This window comes from Antechinus flavipes, chromosome 3, assembly GCF_016432865.1.
Source record: "Antechinus flavipes isolate AdamAnt ecotype Samford, QLD, Australia chromosome 3, AdamAnt_v2, whole genome shotgun sequence".
In the NCBI taxonomy this organism is placed as follows: Eukaryota; Metazoa; Chordata; class Mammalia; order Dasyuromorphia; family Dasyuridae; genus Antechinus; species Antechinus flavipes.
Genome location: NC_067400.1, coordinates 354,836,373 through 354,855,034, shown reverse-complemented (window position 1 = coordinate 354,855,034; position 18,662 = coordinate 354,836,373). Strand labels below are relative to the sequence as shown.

At 36.8% G+C, this 18,662-nt stretch overlaps 1 protein-coding gene across 1 annotated transcript in view; it reads left to right on the top strand.

Annotated features, from left to right (window-relative positions):
* DPP10 (dipeptidyl peptidase like 10) overlaps positions 1 to 18,662 on the top strand; it is a 1,082,222-nt gene that overhangs the window by 898,715 nt on the left and 164,845 nt on the right. Inside the window, exons 6-7 of the mRNA XM_051985765.1 lie at positions 994 to 1,046; positions 1,139 to 1,220. Of these exons, the coding sequence (XP_051841725.1) occupies positions 994 to 1,046; positions 1,139 to 1,220 (135 nt within the window). The remainder of the gene's footprint in view (positions 1 to 993; positions 1,047 to 1,138; positions 1,221 to 18,662) is intronic.

Genomic DNA, 18,662 nt, shown 5'->3' with positions numbered 1-18,662 from the left:
AAGAAAAAAAGATAGGAAAGAGAGAGAAACAGAGAGAGAGAGAGAGAAAGAGAGAGAGAGAGAGAGACAGACAGAGAGACAGGGAGAGAGTTTAACTGAGACCCTTAAGGCTTATATACATGCATTGAATCCATTATTTCTCATTTCAGTCTCTAATGTTAATGAGACAATTTGGAAGATTCCTCCTCCTACTCTTCTTTCCTTCAATCCCACAAAAGCTATTATTAGCTTTCCTTTTTTCTTATATTTAGTTTTTGAAAATATTTTCCTGGTTACATTTAAAACTTTTTTTTTAACATTTGTTTCAAATTTTTTGAGTTCTAAATTGTCTTTTTTATTCCTAGTTGCAATTAAAAAAGATGTAAGGTTATGCAAAATATTTCTATGAAAACATAGACTTCTTGCCCTAATGAAAATAAAAACCCTCAACAAAATTAAACTCAAAAAAGAGAGAGAGAAAGAGATTGAGAGAGAGAGAGAAAATGTTTCAATCTGGAATCAGCCACAATGAGATCCTTCATAGTGCATAGATAGGATTTTTCATCATTAGTCCTTCAGAGTAGCCATGGATCATTATGCTGCTCAGAATAGCAGTTATTCAAAGCTTGTCATCCCAGAACTTTGCTGTTATTTTGTATATAACATATTTCACTTTATTTGAGTTCATAGAGGACATTCCAGCTGAGAACATCCTGCTCATCATTTCCCATAGAACAATAATATCCCATAACAAACACATATCACACTTTACTGATCTATTTCCCAATTGGTGAGCATCTCCTCCATTTCCATGTTATTTTTGTTTGTTTGTTTTTCGTCTGAGAAGAAAGTTGTTACCTATGTATGGTTAGTTTTCAAATGAATCAGATTTTACTTGCAAACAAATGTTGGTAAAAGGTCCCTGAATTCTGTTTACTTGTCTCATATGTGTGTATCTTTAGATGTTTTTGTAATTTATCAGTATGACTAATTATCCTTTAATTGTTTTTTCAGGTTTATCATTATTCGTACACAGCTTCATATGTGATCTATAACATACATACAAGGTAAGATATTTGACTTTTCATGTTCTTTTATCCAATTTTCTGTTTTTATATAAGTATTAATTTATTCATAAATATGTTTACATGTTTTCAAGGGAAGTTTGGGAGTTAAACCCTCCAGAAGTTGAGGATTCCATTTTGCAGTATGCAGCTTGGGGTGTACAAGGGCAGCAACTGGTAAGTTCAAAACGTGATAATGAGTGGATTGAAAGCATGGTTTTGTCAAGGATGAAAGATGGACATTTTAATTCACTAGCAGTATTAAATTTGGCATATAACTTTATACTTTCCAAGTCATTTCCATATGAATTTTTAAATTTATCTATATTATAGGGATACCAGCTAGCAATTGCTTAATTTTACAGATGTAGAAATTGAAGTACATAAATTATAAGTTTGAGCATTTGAGAGTAAGGACCCATGGACTCTAAATCAGATTTTCCAGTTTGTTGGGGGTGAGGGAAGGAGATAGAGAGGAAGGTAAGAAGGGGAAAAGAAAGGAAGGAAGGAATGGAATGAGGTTGGGAGAGATAAAAAAAAGGGAAGAAGGAAATAAGTGAGTAAGGAAGGAAAGAAAAAAGGAGGGAGGGAGGAAGGGAATTAGAAAGGGAAGGAGAGAAGGAGGGAGGGAGGGAGAGAGGAAAAGAATCACTTAATATCTATCAGGAAGTGTACTGATTATTGAGGACACAAATAGAAGCAAAAAAAAAAAAAGTCTCTTCCCTCAAGGAGCTACCATTTTAACAGTATGTGGCATTGCATAAAGGATTACTGGAAAGGGGGGTGATATACATTTTAGGAATATATATGTGGTCCATATACCTGGTAAGACACACACCTGAAAAATATGCTGGCTTGCTACTTGATATAATATTGCCTAAAATTCACATATCACAACTTGGAGAAGGAAATTTGGCAGGAAGTTGAATGTAGAGGAGTATAATTTCTATTTCAAAGTAGATGATAGGAGATTAGGGCCATAGTAAAAAGATGGAAGGAAGTGACAATATATGCTTATTTGAAAATGTACCTCCTGACTTGGAATATGTAACAAGTATTTGAAAATTATGATTTCTTTTTTATCCTGAGATATAACTTGTTTTTTAAGTGACTATAATGTCTGGGCTAGCTTTCTGGAGGATCTCTGGATAGGCCTTGGTTTTTAGATGAAGAAGTGATGAAGGCAGTAGGGCCACAACAAAGCTGAATCCGGAGTCCAGATGTCTATAATTTGGAATCCTGAGTCTTCTGTATGTCTGTGACTGTGATTTTTGTTCTGTGTCTGTGTCTGAGAGAGATTCTATCTTAAATACCTCAGTATGATTATATCAATACAACTGAGCATATGCCAACTGCTCATTACATCATCATCACATTAAGTATATGTTTAGAGTACCATTATCTCACTCTGAGTAGGTGATGAAGATAATACCCTGCTGTTTTTGATTCAAGTATACCTTTTCAGAGTCCTGGCCCTCTACATCTCCTGCTTTCTTTTGTTTTAAGAACACAGGTGGTCATACCTTTCCTGACTTCTCAGGAAGGGAGGTGAAAACACCAAAAAGGAGGTGATCATGCCCTCCCTGACTTCTCAGGAATGGAGGTGAGAACATCAAAGAGAAATGGAGAGTCAAACCAGATATTGTTAGCAGGTTTCTTCTGGATTGAAGGATCTTACTTGAAACAGGCAGACATAAATCCATCATCATGGGAGGTATTACAGAAACACATACTAATATAACACAGGCTAGTAGTGATGTAACAAACAAATGAATCAACATGAGTAATTATACATGTCCATAAGTCCTAAAAGGAGGGTATATAAATAACTCACACATACACCTCCTTCAGCAGCCAAGAGATAGTTCAAAACGAATCTATTGTCCATTGCTTCACGTATCAGGGAATTCAACGATTCCTACTAGTTTTAAGGTCCTGCAACAGTCTCACTGATAATTTTTGATGTTGATGAGTCAATTGTCATACACACTGGGTTAACAGCCATGCTTTTTCAGTGGTACATGCAGTCAGAGATGGAACCATTTGATGTTTCTTGGGTCCTCTCCTTCATTTCAAGAGTCTTCTCCATCTCTCTCTGATAGACAAGGCAAATATGGCTCATTTGCACCCATATGATTCCTTCTTCATCTTTTGAAATACAAGCAAACCCTCTCCCCCAAGCAGTTAACCTGTCTAGTCCCTTCCAATCACCATTTTCTGGAACTCTCCACATCATCTGGTGATTACCTAAAGATGTGGAGCTGTTCCCACTGGACAGTGCCCTTCTGGTGGGTTATAAAATCTGTCTGCCAGAGCCAGTGCATCTTTATCAAAAATCAAGAAGCTAATAGTATAAAGAGCTAAAATTAAAAGTTCTCTAGGGTTACCTGTGGCTTCCCCTTTCTTTTGTTTTTGGAGGAGCATCTTGTTGTCTCTGTTTCTGCTCTCTGTCCTTGAGGATTAAAAGGTATGCCAATGGTGTATAAAATCTGATATTGTCCACAAAAGTGTGCAAAATGTTTACAAGTATATGCAGGTCCATTATCTGTTTTTATTGCTTGTGGCACACCCATAACTGTAAAAGCCTGTATAAGGAATTCAGTGACCACTTGGATTGCCTCTTTTGCTGCTGGTATTGCAAAAGTAAATCTGGGAAAGGTATCTATTACAACATGGACAAAAACAGATGACCAAAAGATTTATAATGGGTCACATCCATTTGCCAAATTTCATTGGGTCTCAAATAATGAGGGTTTTCCCCTGGAGGGAGGATAGGAGTGTGGAAATAAAGGCAAGTTGTACAGGGTTTTACTATGCTCCTAGCTCCCTCTTGTGTTATCCAAGATTGCAAATATAAAGCTCAAGCAGCCTGAATATATTTAGAATGAGATTTTTGGGCTGCTGAAATAAAAGAGTGTTGGCTAACATGGTTAGAAGGCTATCTGCCTTTGAATTTCCATCAAAAATAGGACCTGGATGTAAATTCCAGGCTAGCTTTCTAGAGACCTCAGGATCAGCCAGAGTCAGAATAAGTAAAATTCCTTTGTCTTTAGGAGGAGAAGTGAAGAGATGGATAAAACTGCCACAAGCTCTTCACCAACCTCCCTTTTCTTCCTCCTGCTGCAAAGTGAATCTATCTTGTCTCACTCCACCCTCTACTCCCTCCAAGATTATCTGTATACACCATAAGATCAAGCCAGCATGGAATCATGAGAAGGGACATTTTTCCAAACATATGCTAATAGTCATTGTCCAATAGGTGATTAATCTTAAATTCTTGGCTGCCTAATTCAAGCACACCTTTTAAGATTTTCAGCTCTTTACACCTGGAAGTCCACTATGAGAGTGGACATGTAAGATATAAATTTTACCTGGATGCTTTCTCACTTGCTCTTGAAGTTCCTTAAAGAGCTTATATATATTAGAAGCTACAAATTTTAAGGACTGTGGCAAGTCTTTGTACCACACCTACTAAATAGGCTGAATCAGATATTAAATTTATATCTCCTGGATAATAAGTAAGAGCTAGAACAATTGTATAGAATTCATTCTGATGAGTGGACTGAAAAGGAGTTCTGACTACTCTCTTTATAGTTAAGTCATGAGAGTATACAGCACAAATGTTATGTTTGGATGCATCTGCAAAAATAGTTAGTCCTTTAAGAGGAACTTTAGAAACCTTTTCATATCCTCCTTATCTAGAAAGATATAATAGAAACAATCCTCAATGTCTATAACCCAAAGAGGATAAACTAGAAGATTTTGTCAGGAATTAGCCCAGATAAGTGTACAACTTGTTAATGGCCTTTAATAAAATTCTAGCCACAAACACTGGGCAAGGAGTAAAGCTTTGGTCTGGTTATGCTGGGACACACTGTGTCCTTGATGAAGGATTGCTGTGGGTACCTCTTTTGTAGTAAAAAGTGATATTTCCAAGAGTTTCTGAGTGACTCTTTCAACCACATTGGATGAAGCCAGTTTAATCTTTCTCAAAGCCTCTTGAGCTTCTTTTGTAAGCTGGTATGGTGAATTTAGTGAGTAGTGAGATACCGCCTGAAGAGGTGAAATATGGTCCTCATATGCTGTCAAAGGGTAATTAATCTGTGCTAAAATGTCTGCATAGGGACATAAACCTGCTCGTTGATCAAAAGTGATTGGTATATTAACTCCAAGTTGCCTATTTCATTGGGCTTGTATTCTACAGAGTTCACTATACTCAGAAAGCCACAATAAATTCTGTCCAGGTTCTAAACATGTCCTTACTATAGATTTCCAATCGTTAGAGGTTAAAACTTCAAAAGCCAAATTCTCTAATAACATCTTAATATAAGAAAATGTAGACCTATAAAGAGTACAAGCCTTGTTCAGATCTTTAAAAATTTCCAGATTAAAAGGAGTGTATTTTCTCTTTTCTTGACCTGAAGAGTCAGACTCTTCAAACACAGAGTATGCTTCTATTCTCAAATCAGAAGTATTCTGTCCTTCCTCTTAAGATTTAATTAGTGCCTTTTGTAATTCTGTCATAGGGGGTGGACAAATCTGCTGCATAGGTGGTGTTGATGGTGTCACTGCCCATCCTACTTCTCCTCCCCCCTCCACTCACAAAAGGGAAATTGAGGGAGGAGAATCAGGAGATAGGGAATACCCTAAGGGTGTCTGTTTCAGGTATAGATGGAGGTGAAACTGAGCTGTGAAAGTGAGAAGCACCACATCCTTTAAGTTCATCAGTGCTGTCCTTACTTCCTTTCTTGTCCAATTTCCCATGCTTTTCAGCTGCTTTGTCAGGATCATCTCTCTTCTGCTCTTTCTCCTCACACTTCCTTGTCTGGCTATCCACCTTATTTTTGTTTCCTTTTTTGGGGAACTTGTGGGATTCTTTAAAGCCAATTATATTATGTTGTATATAAGGAATGTTTCCTCAGGAATTGAATCAGGACCCATAGCTTCATAATATTCAATTAGTTGCTCTCCCATTATTTTCCACATGTCTGGCTCTAATTTTTCTTCCTTAGATAGCCAAGGAGTCATGCACTCTAATATATTTAAGAATCCAGTGATCTGCTTCCAAGTTATGAACAAATCTTGCTTCTTTATTAGCCTAACTATGCATTCTACACACTTCCCTTAGGGTGGGGAAGGCTCTTTTCTTAATATTTGTCCCCATTTCAGCTCAAAAACAAAAGTTTCCTGCTTGTCTGTTTTTATATTCCTCCTATTTCTAGGTCCTGGGACTTCTTCACTGAAATTACCCAATCCTGTCAGTCAAGCTGATTTTGCTCTGCTTTGCAAGGCCCTGAATTTCTAGGTCCCCATGTTGGGCATCAAAGTGTAATGTCTGGACTAGCTTTCTGGAGATCTCTGGATGGGCCTTAGTCTTTACACAAAGAAGTGATGAAGGCAGGAGGGCCACCACAAGGCTACTCAAAGATAGAGTCCGGAGTCTGGAATCTGGAGTCTGAAGTCTTCTCTGTGTCTGTGACTATAATTCTTCTGTGTCTGAGAGAGAGAGAGAGAGACTCTCTCTTAAATACCTCAATATGATTATATCACTACAACTGAGCATGTACCAACTGCCCATTACATTACCATCATATTAAGTATATGTTTAAGAGCCTTTATCTCAAACTGAGTAGGTTCTTAACTATAACTCTCTGCTGTCCTTGATTCAAGTATATCTTTTCAGTTTCCAGACCCTTTACAAGTGACGAAAGTGATAAAGAGAAATTGAGGGAGAGTTTTCATTAGTAATTTCCTATATCAGAAGAGAATGAAAGTTGCTCCCACTTTTTTCATTCTGTTTTACAAGGAAATAAAATAAATTTATATAATTTTATTTTTGTCAATATAATTATCAATTAATAAAACATATTTTATAAAAACAAATTAATACATAAAACAAAGCTGGCTTGTAAGTTAGCTGTTTTGGCCCAGATTAGTATTTTTACTGACATGTATGTAACTCCTAGAAATTTCACAACAAATGCAAAGGAATAAGTGCTTCACAATTTATAGTCTTATGGAGTCAGATGTGTACCATATGGATAACTGACTTGCTCATAATCACTCAGCTAACACTTAACAGAAAAATCATTTGAACCAATATTTTTTTTGAGTTTCTTGGCTAAATCTGTATCAATTATGCCCTACTACCTCTTCATATAATCAAAAATTGGAACAATGTGTGAAAATGTATTCTAACATTATGAAACTTAATACAGACAAAAGAAACACCTGATATTTAAGGGAACCATCAACTTTAAAAGCATATGTGATAGAAATAATTACAAAAAATCTATAGATGAGGATGAGAAATGCAAGCTAAATGGACCTCATAAATATGAATAAGTTTATATAACTAAACACATTTATTTTATCTACATCTATATCAAGAAGCCCAGATATAGCAACATTCCATTGTCACTTCCAGTGTTCAATTCTGAGGATCACACATTTCAAAAAACTACTGGTAAATTGGATCATATCTAATAAGAATGAGGAGGAAGGTGACAGAATATTATTTTACATAAGCATTCTGAATGTAAACCATGGAAGAGAAATGACATTGGAGATACATTATTACCATTACTTCAAATAATTGGATTATTAGCATGTAGAAGAGATATTAAATTGATATTGTATTATTCCCTCGATAAAAATAACAAATTTTAAACTAGGACAGATTTGGGCTGAATTTAAGGAAAAGCTTTTAAAATATTTTTTAAAAATTTTTTATTAAAGCTTTTAATTTTCAAAAGATATGCATGGGTAATTTTTTTTTTAACATTAACCCTTGCAAAACCCTGTTTTCCAATTATCCCCACTACCTCTAGAAGCAAGTAATCCGATATATGTTAAGCAGGGTAAAATATGTATGTTAAGTCCAACATATGCATTAATATTTTTACAATTATCTTGCTGCACAAGAAAAATTAAATCAAAAAGGGAAAAAAATGAGAAAGAAAATATAATGCAAGCAAAAAACAAAAACATTGAGAATGCTATGTTCTGAGCCACACTCAGTTCCCATAGTCCTCTCTCTGGGTGTAGATGTCTCTCTTCTTCACAAAATCATTGAAAATGATCTGAATCATCTTGTGATGACTGTATTTTAAAATCAGCCAGAGTCAGGAATTCAGGTTAAGGGAAAATCTTCAATCTTTATTCTCTGTCAAGGTGAAGGGGGATCGCAATAGCAATGTGATCAGCTGCGACAGGTACCAGCCAGCAGTCTCTTTCCATTTCTCTCCCCGCCCCTCTACTTCCCCCACCAAAATTGTCATTTCCTATACAACACATCAGGACTTGCACAAAGAGTGGGAGGGGGCCATTCTTTCTCTGAGCATATATATTAATAGAGTATGGTCCAATTACTATTTAGCCTCATGTGCTAGGGACCTCAGTGCATCAACTCGAGCTTCAACCCATTACATATCCCACTTTATTTTGTTTTAGAACACAGGTGGTCATGCCATCCCTGACTCCTCAGGGAAATCAGAGCCCCCAAGGGGGAGGGGGGTGATCTCACCCTCCCTGACTTCTCAGGAAGGGAGGTGAAAGCACTAAAAAGGAGATGATCATTCCCTCCCTGACATCTCAGGAAGGGAGATGAAAAGCACCAAGGGAAGTGGGAGTTGCAAGCGGGTTTCTTGGCTGAAGGGTCTTATTATGCACAAACCCATCAGCATGGGAGGTATTACACAAGCACATAGCAATAACACAGAGGCTATTAGTGATGATCCTCCCCTCAGTGCAGGCTCGATGTGGTGTAACAAACATGAATTGCACACACAAGTAGTGGTAAAACAAACAATATAAATTAAAATGGTGTTGTAAAAGATTGACAGAAGTCCTAGAAGGAGGGTATGTAAAGAACAGTCACACATACACCTTCTTCAACAGCCAAGAGATAGTTCAAAACCAATCTATTGTCCATTGCTTCACATTGCTTCACAATCCAATGATCCCCCCAAGTTTTTGAAGTCCTGCAAAAGTCTTTTTATGTGTTAGGGAATCCAATGAGTCCAGCAGATTTTGAAGTCCTGTAACAGTCTTAGCATTTCTCAGAAAATCCAACGATTCCTGAGGGCTTTCAAGTCTTATGTCTCAGAGAATCCAATGATTCCTGAAGGTTTTGAAGTCCAACAATTTTTGATGTCCATGAGTCAATTGCCATAACTGCCATGCTCTTTCAGTGGTTGGCACAAGCAGCAACAGAATCACCCGATATTTCTTGGGTCTTCTGCTTTGTTTCAAGGGTCTACTCTGTCTCTCTGCGATGGACAAGGCAAATATCGCTCTTTGGCACCCATCTGATTTCTTCTCTACCTGTAGAGATACAAGCAAACCCTCTCCCCCAAGCAGTTAGCCTATCTGGTCCCTTCCATTCACCACTTTCTGGGTCTCTCCACATCACCTGGCAATTATCTAAAGATAGTGGAGGGGCTCGCACTGGACACTGCCCTTCCGGTGAGTTATAAAACCTGTCTGCCAGAGCCAGTGCATCTTATTGTCAAAAATCAAGAAGTTAATAGAATAAGGGTTAGATTTAGAAGGTCTCTAGGGTTACCTGTGGCTACCCCTTTCTTTGGTTTTTGGAGCAGTGTCTTAATGTCTCTGTTTCTCCTCTCTACTTTGACTGTCCTTGAGGACTAAAGGGTATGCCAATGGTGTGTAAAATCTTATACTATACACAAAAGTGTGCAAAATATTTGGAGGTATATGTAGGACCATTGTCTGTTTTTATTGCTTCTGGCACACCCATAATGGCAAATGCTTGTGTGAGGAATTCAGTGACCACTTGGGCTGTCTCTTTTGCTGCTGGTGTTGCAAAAGTGAATCCTGAAAAGGTATCTACCACAACATGGATAAAAGACAGATGACCAAAAGATTTATAATGGGTCATATCCATTTGCCAGATTTCAATGGGTCTCAAACCACGAGGGTTCTTTCCTGGAGGCAATGTAGGGACGTGAAAAGGAAGGCAAGCCATACACACTTTTACTATGCTCCTAGCTTCCTCTCTTGTTATTCCAGATTGTAAACGTAAAGCTCAAGCAGCCTGGTGATATTTAGAATGAGATTCCTGGATTTCTTGGAATAAAGGAGTATTGACCAACATAGTTAGAAGGCTATCTGCCTTTGAATTACTATCAAAAATAGAACCTGGAAGTCCACTATGAGAGTGGACATGCAAAATATAAATCTTATCTGGATGCTTTCTCACTTGCTCTTGAAGTTTCTTAAAGAGCTGGTATATATTAGAGGCTGCAAATTTTATTTGGGCTGTGGTGATTCTTTGTACCACACCTACTGACTAGGCAGAATCAGATATTATATTTATGTCTCCTGGATAATACGTAAGAGCTAGAATGATTGCATACAATTCATTCTACTGAGTGGACTGAAAAAGGAGTTCTGACTACTCTCTTTATAGTTAAGTCATGAGAGTATACAGCACAAATATTGTGTTTGGATGCATCTGTAAAGATAGTTGGTCCTTTCAGAGGAACTTTAGAAACGTTTTCTTCAAGAATCCATCGCCAATTATGTAATAGTCTGGTTATCTTTCATGGAGACCCATGTATAAAATTTGGAGCCATGGCTAATAAAATTTGCCACTCTGGGATGGTCTCACAGCACACATTAATTTGTGTATTGGTATAAAAGGTATATATCTTCTCAGTTCTTGTCCCAGATAATTGTACTGCTCACTTAATGGCCTTCAATAAAATTCCACAAGCACTGGGTAAGGAGTAAGGATTTGTTCGGGTTGTGCTGGGAGGTTCACCCACTCTATCACACTATCTCCTTGATGAAGGACTGCTGTGGGTGCCTCTTGTGCTGCAAAAACTGATATTTCCAATGGTTTTTCAGTGACTCTTTCAACCACATTGAATAAAGCCAGTTCAACTTTCTCAAAGCTTCTTGAATTTCTTTTGAAAGCTGGAGTGGTGAATTTAAAGCACTATCTCCCCTTAAAATATCATATAACGGTTGCAATTGATAGATAGTCAAGCCTAACACTGGTTGCATCCATTGGACATCGTCTATCAATTTCTGAAAATCATTTAAGGTGTTTATTTTCTCTGTTCGTAAGGACAGTTTTGGTACTGTAAGCACCTTAGGGTACACTTCATATACTAAATATTGAAAAGGAGCATGTCTTTGAATTTTCTTCTGGAGCTATGTACAATTTGTAATTCCTTAGTGTTTCTATGGTCTTTTGTAGACATGCTTCTAGCATTTGTTCCTCAGGTGCACATCCCAATATATCATCCATATAATGTAATAGCATAACTTTTCGAAATGCTTTTCTTACTGGAGCAAGAGCAGCAGCAATGTACATTTGACACATAGTGGGGCTGTTTTTCATTCCCTGTAGCAAAACTGTGCATTCATATCTTTTATAAGGCTTAGCTAAGTTAACACTGGGCACTGAAAAGGCAAATCTTTTCATATCTTCCTTATCCAGAGGGATAGAATAGAAACAATCCTTAATATCTCTGATCCAAAGAGGCCATTCTCTAGGCAACTGAGTAGGAGAGATGAAAGTCCAGGCTGAAGAGTTCCCATAGTTTCCATCTGTTCATTCACCTTTCTTAAATCAGTCAACATCCTCCATTTTCCAGATTTCTTTTTTACAATAAACACTGGGGAATTCCAAGGACCCTTGCTATAGATTTCTAGTCATTAGGGGTCAAGATTTCAAAAGTGTCTTTGGTCAAGTTGCTCCTGTACTATATCTAATAAGGCCTGAATTTTATCGCTGCCTAAAGGCCACTGTTCTATTCATACTGGTGTATCCATTTTCCATTAGATAAAAACAAGTCAAAATGTTGGCAGGCCTTCAACAGCAGCCAGATTAAAAAAACAAAGTACTCATTTTAAACCCTAATTGCTGTAAAATGTTTCTTCCCAATAGATTGATAGGGATTTTTTCAACTGTAAAAGGAGTAAAAACTTCTGTTTTGCCTTCAAAAGTCCATTTCATAGTGGCAGCACTAACTTCAGCTGCTATTGATCCTCCTAATGTAGGTATCTGCTTTAATCTTTGGCCAGTGAGTGGGCCAATTGGCACCTCTAATGACTGTACGATCTGCACCTGTGTCTACCAGTCCTTTTAATGGTAGGCCATTTATATAGATCGTGAGCATAGGTCAGTCAGCTGTAACAGCTGCTGTCCAGTGTATTCCTGGATTTTGTGGTCTGGAGTCAGAATCTGGGTGACTATCACCAGATTGCTTATTAGGATTCTGTATGAGTAAACCTGATGCTACTACTTCTCCTGGGTGATAAGTCACACATTATCTACCTGTATTAGTGACTGGAATATTATTTACAAATTTCCCAGTTTCCCACATCAGTGTGTGGTTGGACACTGTTTTGTACATATAAAAAAGAGGTGAAATGGTTAAGCCTACTGTGCCTGGAGGTAAGGGATCCATAGGCTGGAGAGGAAGAGATTTCACCTCTCCAAGGGGTGTCTCAGTTGTCCCAGCTGCATACAGCTCTATTCTCCCCAATTTTAATTCCTTTCTCCCATCAGGTTGCTTCCTGGCTCGTTGATTGTGTAATCCCCTTCTCCCATCATATGGCTTTCTGGCTGATTGATCATATCTGGGTACTGGACTTCTAGGCACTCTCTGGGTGCACCTTTGGCTGCCATCATGCTCCAAGTGTTTTTTGCTTTGGGCCCTGGGGCTGGCCCCCTCATCCCATTTCCCTGATACATTCTGAGGCCCAATGGAAGCCTCTGTTGCATTTTGGACATGGGGTGTTGGGTCTTGTTCTCCCACCCTGTTTTCCCATTCTATCTCTATACCAACATTGAGCTTTCAGATGCCCTACTTTTCCACACTGAAAGCATCTACGAGTCTCTCTGGAAGTCCCTTGCCAGGAGGTAGTCTGTCTTCCCATGTTTGGATTTTGGGAAGTCTGCATCCTAGCCAGGCTATAAAAGGCATTTGTGCCCACTGTGACACAGCATCTTATGAGCTCCTCTAAAGGAGCATCCTTGCGCAGTTCTAGTATAATTCTTCGGCAAATCTCATTAGCATTTTCCTTAGCAAGTTGCCTTATCAAAATGTCTGTTTACTGCATTTTCACCATTATTTCTTGTGATAGCTGTCTGCAAATGTCCCACGAAGTCAGCAAAGGGTTCATTTATTATTTTTGTGAAGGCCTCACCCTTGTCATCTTTATTGGGAGAGAAGCCCATGCTTTGATAGCATTAGCCCCAATTTGCTCATATGCTGCTATGGAATAATTAATCTGTACTGCGATGTCTGCATAGGAACCTATACCTGTTAGTAGGTCGCAGGTGCTTGCAGCATGAACTACACTTTGACTATTTTGTTTGGCTTGTATCCTATAGAGCTCACTATATTCAGAAAGCCACAAGTAGTTTTGTCCAGGTTCTAGGCATATCCTTGCTATAGATTTCCAGTCATTAGGGGTCAAGATTTCAAAAGCCAAATTTTGTAATAACATCTTAACATAAGCTGATGTAGCCCTATAAAGAATGCAAGCCTTTTTCAGGTCTTTGAGGATTTCTATATTAAAAGGAGCATATGTTCTACTTTCTTCACCTGAAGAGTTAAACTGTTGAATCACAGTTTTGAAATCACAAATTTGAGCTTGAAGTTCAGTTACATCTCTCCCTTCCACCTTTTCTTAAGTAGTCCCTTTTGCAATCTAGTCATAGGAGTAGTTGGATGCTGGGGGGGAGGTGCTGTTGCTGGCACTGTCCCTCACCCTCATCCCTCCTCCCTCCATCCCGGAGGGTGGAGTTGGTGGAGGAGAGTCAATTATCTGTTCCTTAGGTGGGGCTGAAGCTGCCTCCTGAAGTGGAAAGTCACCACACCCTTGAGCCTCACTTAAGTCTCCATGCCCTGTGGAGATATGGTCATTAATCTGTTCATTGTCTTCCTCCTTTATCTCAGGCTTCCCCATTTGGCTATTCCTAGAGCTTTTTTTCTTTCTTCTATAAATCATAGGATTCTTTCAGGACAGCTGTATTATAGTGTATACATAGAATGCCTCGATGGAAATTGAATGAGGACCATTTTCATTGTAATATGCAGAGAGCTGTTGCCCAATTAATGTCTAATTATCTGGAGAGATTAGTCTTCCTCTAAGAACCAAGGGAAGGTGCGTTTTAATGTACCCAGAAGTCTAGCTATCTGTTCCCAAGTTATAAGTAGCCCTTGTCCTTCTATCAGCTTAAGCATGCTTTCTATAGTGCCACTCCTGCGTGGGGGTGGTGATGTGAGTAGGGAAAAGAGAATCTCTGTCCCATTTCAGCCAAAAAAGGTTACTAGTTTAGTCTTTAAGAAAATAAGTTTCCTGTTTGTCTATTACAATACTCACCTAAGTTCCTGGTTACCAGAGTCTTCTTCAGTGAAAGTAGGGTCCTTGGTTCCCACACTTGGGTGCCAAATATGATGACTGTGTATTTTAAAATCAGCTGGAGTCAGGAATTCAGGTTAAGGGAAAATCTTCAATCTTTATTCTCTGTGGAGGTGAAGGGGGATCATGATAGCAATGTGAGCAGCTAAGACAGGAACCAGCCAGCAATCTTTTTGCTGCTTCTCTCTCCACCTCTCTGCTTCCACCCACCAAAATCATCATTTCTTATACAACACATCAGGACTTGCACAAAGAGTAGGAGGAGGCCATTCTTTCTCCAAGCATATATATTAATAGAGTATGGTCCAATTACTATTTAGCCTCACATGCTTGGGACCTCAGTATATCAACTCGAGCTTCAGCCTATTACATCATCTCATTGTTGAAAAGAGCCACATCTATCAGAATTGATCATTGTAGAATATTGTTGTTGCCATGGACAATGATCTCCTGGTTCTGCTCATTTCACTAGGAAACAGTTCATGTAAGTCTCTCCAGTCTTCTCTGAAATCATTCTGCTGATCATTCTTGTAGGACAATAATATTGCATAACATTCATGTACCATAACTTATTCATCCATTTTCCAACTGATGGGTATCCACTCAATTTCAAGTTTCTTGCCACTACAAAAAGGGCTGCCACAAACAATGTAGCTCTGGGTCCCTTTCCCTTCTTTAAGATTTCTTTGGTATATAAGCCCAGTAGACGTACTGTTGAAATCAAAGGGTATGCATAGTTTGATAACTTATTGAGTATAGTTCCAAATTGCTCTCCAGAATAGCTGAATCTGTTCACAGCTCCACCAACAATGCACATAATCACAAATCCAAAACACACATTCAGATACATACACATAAATATGAACATGCGTATGCATGGTCTCCTAGTATGATTCTTAAACCCACAAAAATAATAGATTGAATAACATAAAAATATTCCTTCATTGATTTCTTTTTCCTGGATAGCTAACAGTGAGAAACTTCTGCTAATGTTGGGCGGTGGTTTCTCTGCAACTGTGGTATTCTAAAATTGCTTTGGAGCATTGGAGAAATGAATTGGCCAATGTGTGTCATTAGTGAGACTTATAAGGCTTCATGAATCCATAATTGTCTCTGAGCATTTTAGTATTTACCCAAGATGATAGAGATATGTTAATAAATATATTTGGGGAATGATTAAAAGTAATTATCTTGAAGAAATCTGATAGTTGTAGATTGTAGATATGACATAAAATTTTAAAAATTAAAAGTTATATCAAATAGGTTATATTTTTATTACTTTTACCTTTACTTTTAAAAATGGAAGGAAACCAGGTTTAAAGGATCTTAATTTGTTCAATTGCATATCCTCAAATCATCACATAGTTCAGAGGTCAGGAAATTATGAATATATGAATATAATATATTATGAATATTTTAGACTATTTGTCAATATCTAAAATATTGTGTCTCATAAAGAAAAACCTTCCATATAATTGCATTCAATAATTCATTAAGTACTGATAGAGTCTATGATAAAGCACTAGGTTTGTAATCAGGAAACTTGAATTCAAATTCAGTCACATATTAAATAGTTTTATAATACTGGACAAATTACATAACTGTATTTGTTTCAGTTTCTTCAACTGTGAAATGATCTGGAGAAAGAAATAGCCAATGACTCCATTATTTTTACCCAGAAAACTACAAATGACGTCATGAAGCATCAAACAAGAATGAAACAACTAAACAACACCAACAAAATTATTGAATGAGTATGTATAGCAGAAAGGAAATTTAAAGATTATTTTATCTACATTTTAATTATTACAGATGAGTTAATTTAGGAACTCAGAAAGTTATCTTAGGGGTTAGGTTATCAGGCCTGGAGTCAGGAGGATCTGAGTTTTCTGAAGCTCAAATTTTTGATCCAACTGATCTTTGTTTCCCTCATACAGAAAATTGTAGACAAGTGGCACCATAACTGAGAAAGTAATTCTATTCCAATGAAAGCTTATTTCACTTCAAAAGGAGTATAAAATCATTATTAGAGTATTTAGGTAAATTGTATAGTATTTCAAAAGAAATGGCATAGCATAATATAAAGTGTACTCGAGTTGGAATTATGACATGAATTTCCAAATTCCATTTCCCAGTTATTTAAACATAAGATTATTTAATGTCTCCATGAATTTCAGAGAACTCCATAAGACCAAATTCAAATTCATGTGGTTAGAGAGATTTCCTGGACTAAGAAAATTCAAAGTCCTTGATTTAATGAAGTAAAAATTTCATGATGATAGTTCATCTTATTCTATCTCAAGATATGAAACCAAATATTTTATTCAAAGACATGATATCCTCCACAAAAAGAAAAAACTCCAACCCAAGTTGCATTGAAGTGTAACCTCAATACTTTCATCTTTCTTCAAAATTCTAATTTTAATTTTAATTTTTTAAATTTAACCATTATTTATTAAGCAATTATAATGGAAAACTATGGGATTTTTACAAAGAATAGGTGTTTGTTTAATAGAAACTTCTTGAATGAATAAGATGAAAGTGACCTTTAAATATCTGAAAGCTTTAAATAACTGAAGAGTTTTCACATAAGACTGGAATTATAGTTGGTGTATTCATATCTAGATAGCAGAACCATGATTAATTAATGAACATAGAAGAGAAGCAAGTTTGGACTCAATATAAGGAGAAACTTCCTAGTAATTATAACTATCCAAAAGGTACTGCAGATTGCATTAGTAGGTACTAATTTCTTCCTTACCTGAATTCTTTATGTCAAATTAATATATTAGGGAATTATTTATCATGTAAAAAGTCTTCTGATAATTTATTCTTATTCAAAGATTATATTGTTATTCTATTATGATTTAATTATTTTTGTTGTCCCTTTCCAGATCTAAAATTTCTAATATATTAGAGCATGATATTTCTTCTACATAGCTTAATCGCAAGTTATAAACAAAAACTTCAATCCGGTGGACATTGCTAATTATATATACATATAATAAAACAAATTGTTCCAAACTGTTAGTTTTAAATATTCAGCCTAGTCCAGCTATGTAACTAAGAAAAAAACTACTCCCACCTACTAAAAGAAAAGTTGGAGGGCAAAAATTGATTCCCAAAGTTCCTATTTAAAGAGGGCTTGGAAGACACATTACTCCTTATTTCCCATTTACAGTACTCCTGAGATTCAGTTCCATTATTATCTTGGCCTTGTGCTGCATACTTTCTTTTTTCCACTCCAATTCCCTGGAGTATACCTCCCCCACCTATTTATTTGTATTTTTTCAAGGCAATTGTGGTTAAGTGATTTGCCCAGTGTCCCATAGCTAGTAAGTGTTAAGTTTTTAAGGCTGGATTTGAACTCAGTTCCTCCAGACTCTAGGGCCAGTGTGATGTATTCACTTCACCATTCAGTTGCACTCTGCTCTTGAGGATACTTGCAGACTTCCTTTTTTGCATTTCCTTCTCCATTAAAATTGCACACTTTTTAAGAGAAGGAATGATATATTTCTTATTTGTATATCTCAGCTCTTACACACTTCATGACACATAATATAATTTTAATGAATCTTTAAATGTGCTATGGTATGATATGATATGAAGTAGTATGTTATCATATCATATTATACCTGATAGGGGAACTCTGAGTAATTTCTCACCTAAGTCATATGCTTGTTCCCCCCATGTTCTTGCTTCCCTCTTAGGTACTCTAAATATTTATCAAACACCTCTTGAAATGTATACATAAGTGAAAACCCAAGGCACATGTGTGTATATGTGTATAGTACAAATACATACAAATGCCAATGCTTGTCCATGTATGCATATGTACATATATGTATTCATGTATACTTAAAGAATTTTAAGGTGGAAAAAATTTATTTGTTAAGCTCACTCACTGTCTACTCTGATGTCAGCAGAGTCATCTCCCAGGTTCAGCTTTATATATTCAGTTATGATGAACCAACTGACTAATTCATCCAGCAGTCTATTCCAGTTTTATACAGTTCTTACTCTTGGGAACACAATCCTAACATGAATCAAAACTCACCTTTCTCTTGTCCTTCCCTTAGTTTATATATATATATATACATATATATATATATGTATGTATATATATATATATATATTTTCCTTCTAGACTACGTAGAATATATCTATTTTTAAATAAATTGTATATTTTCAACTATTTGAGGATATTCATCA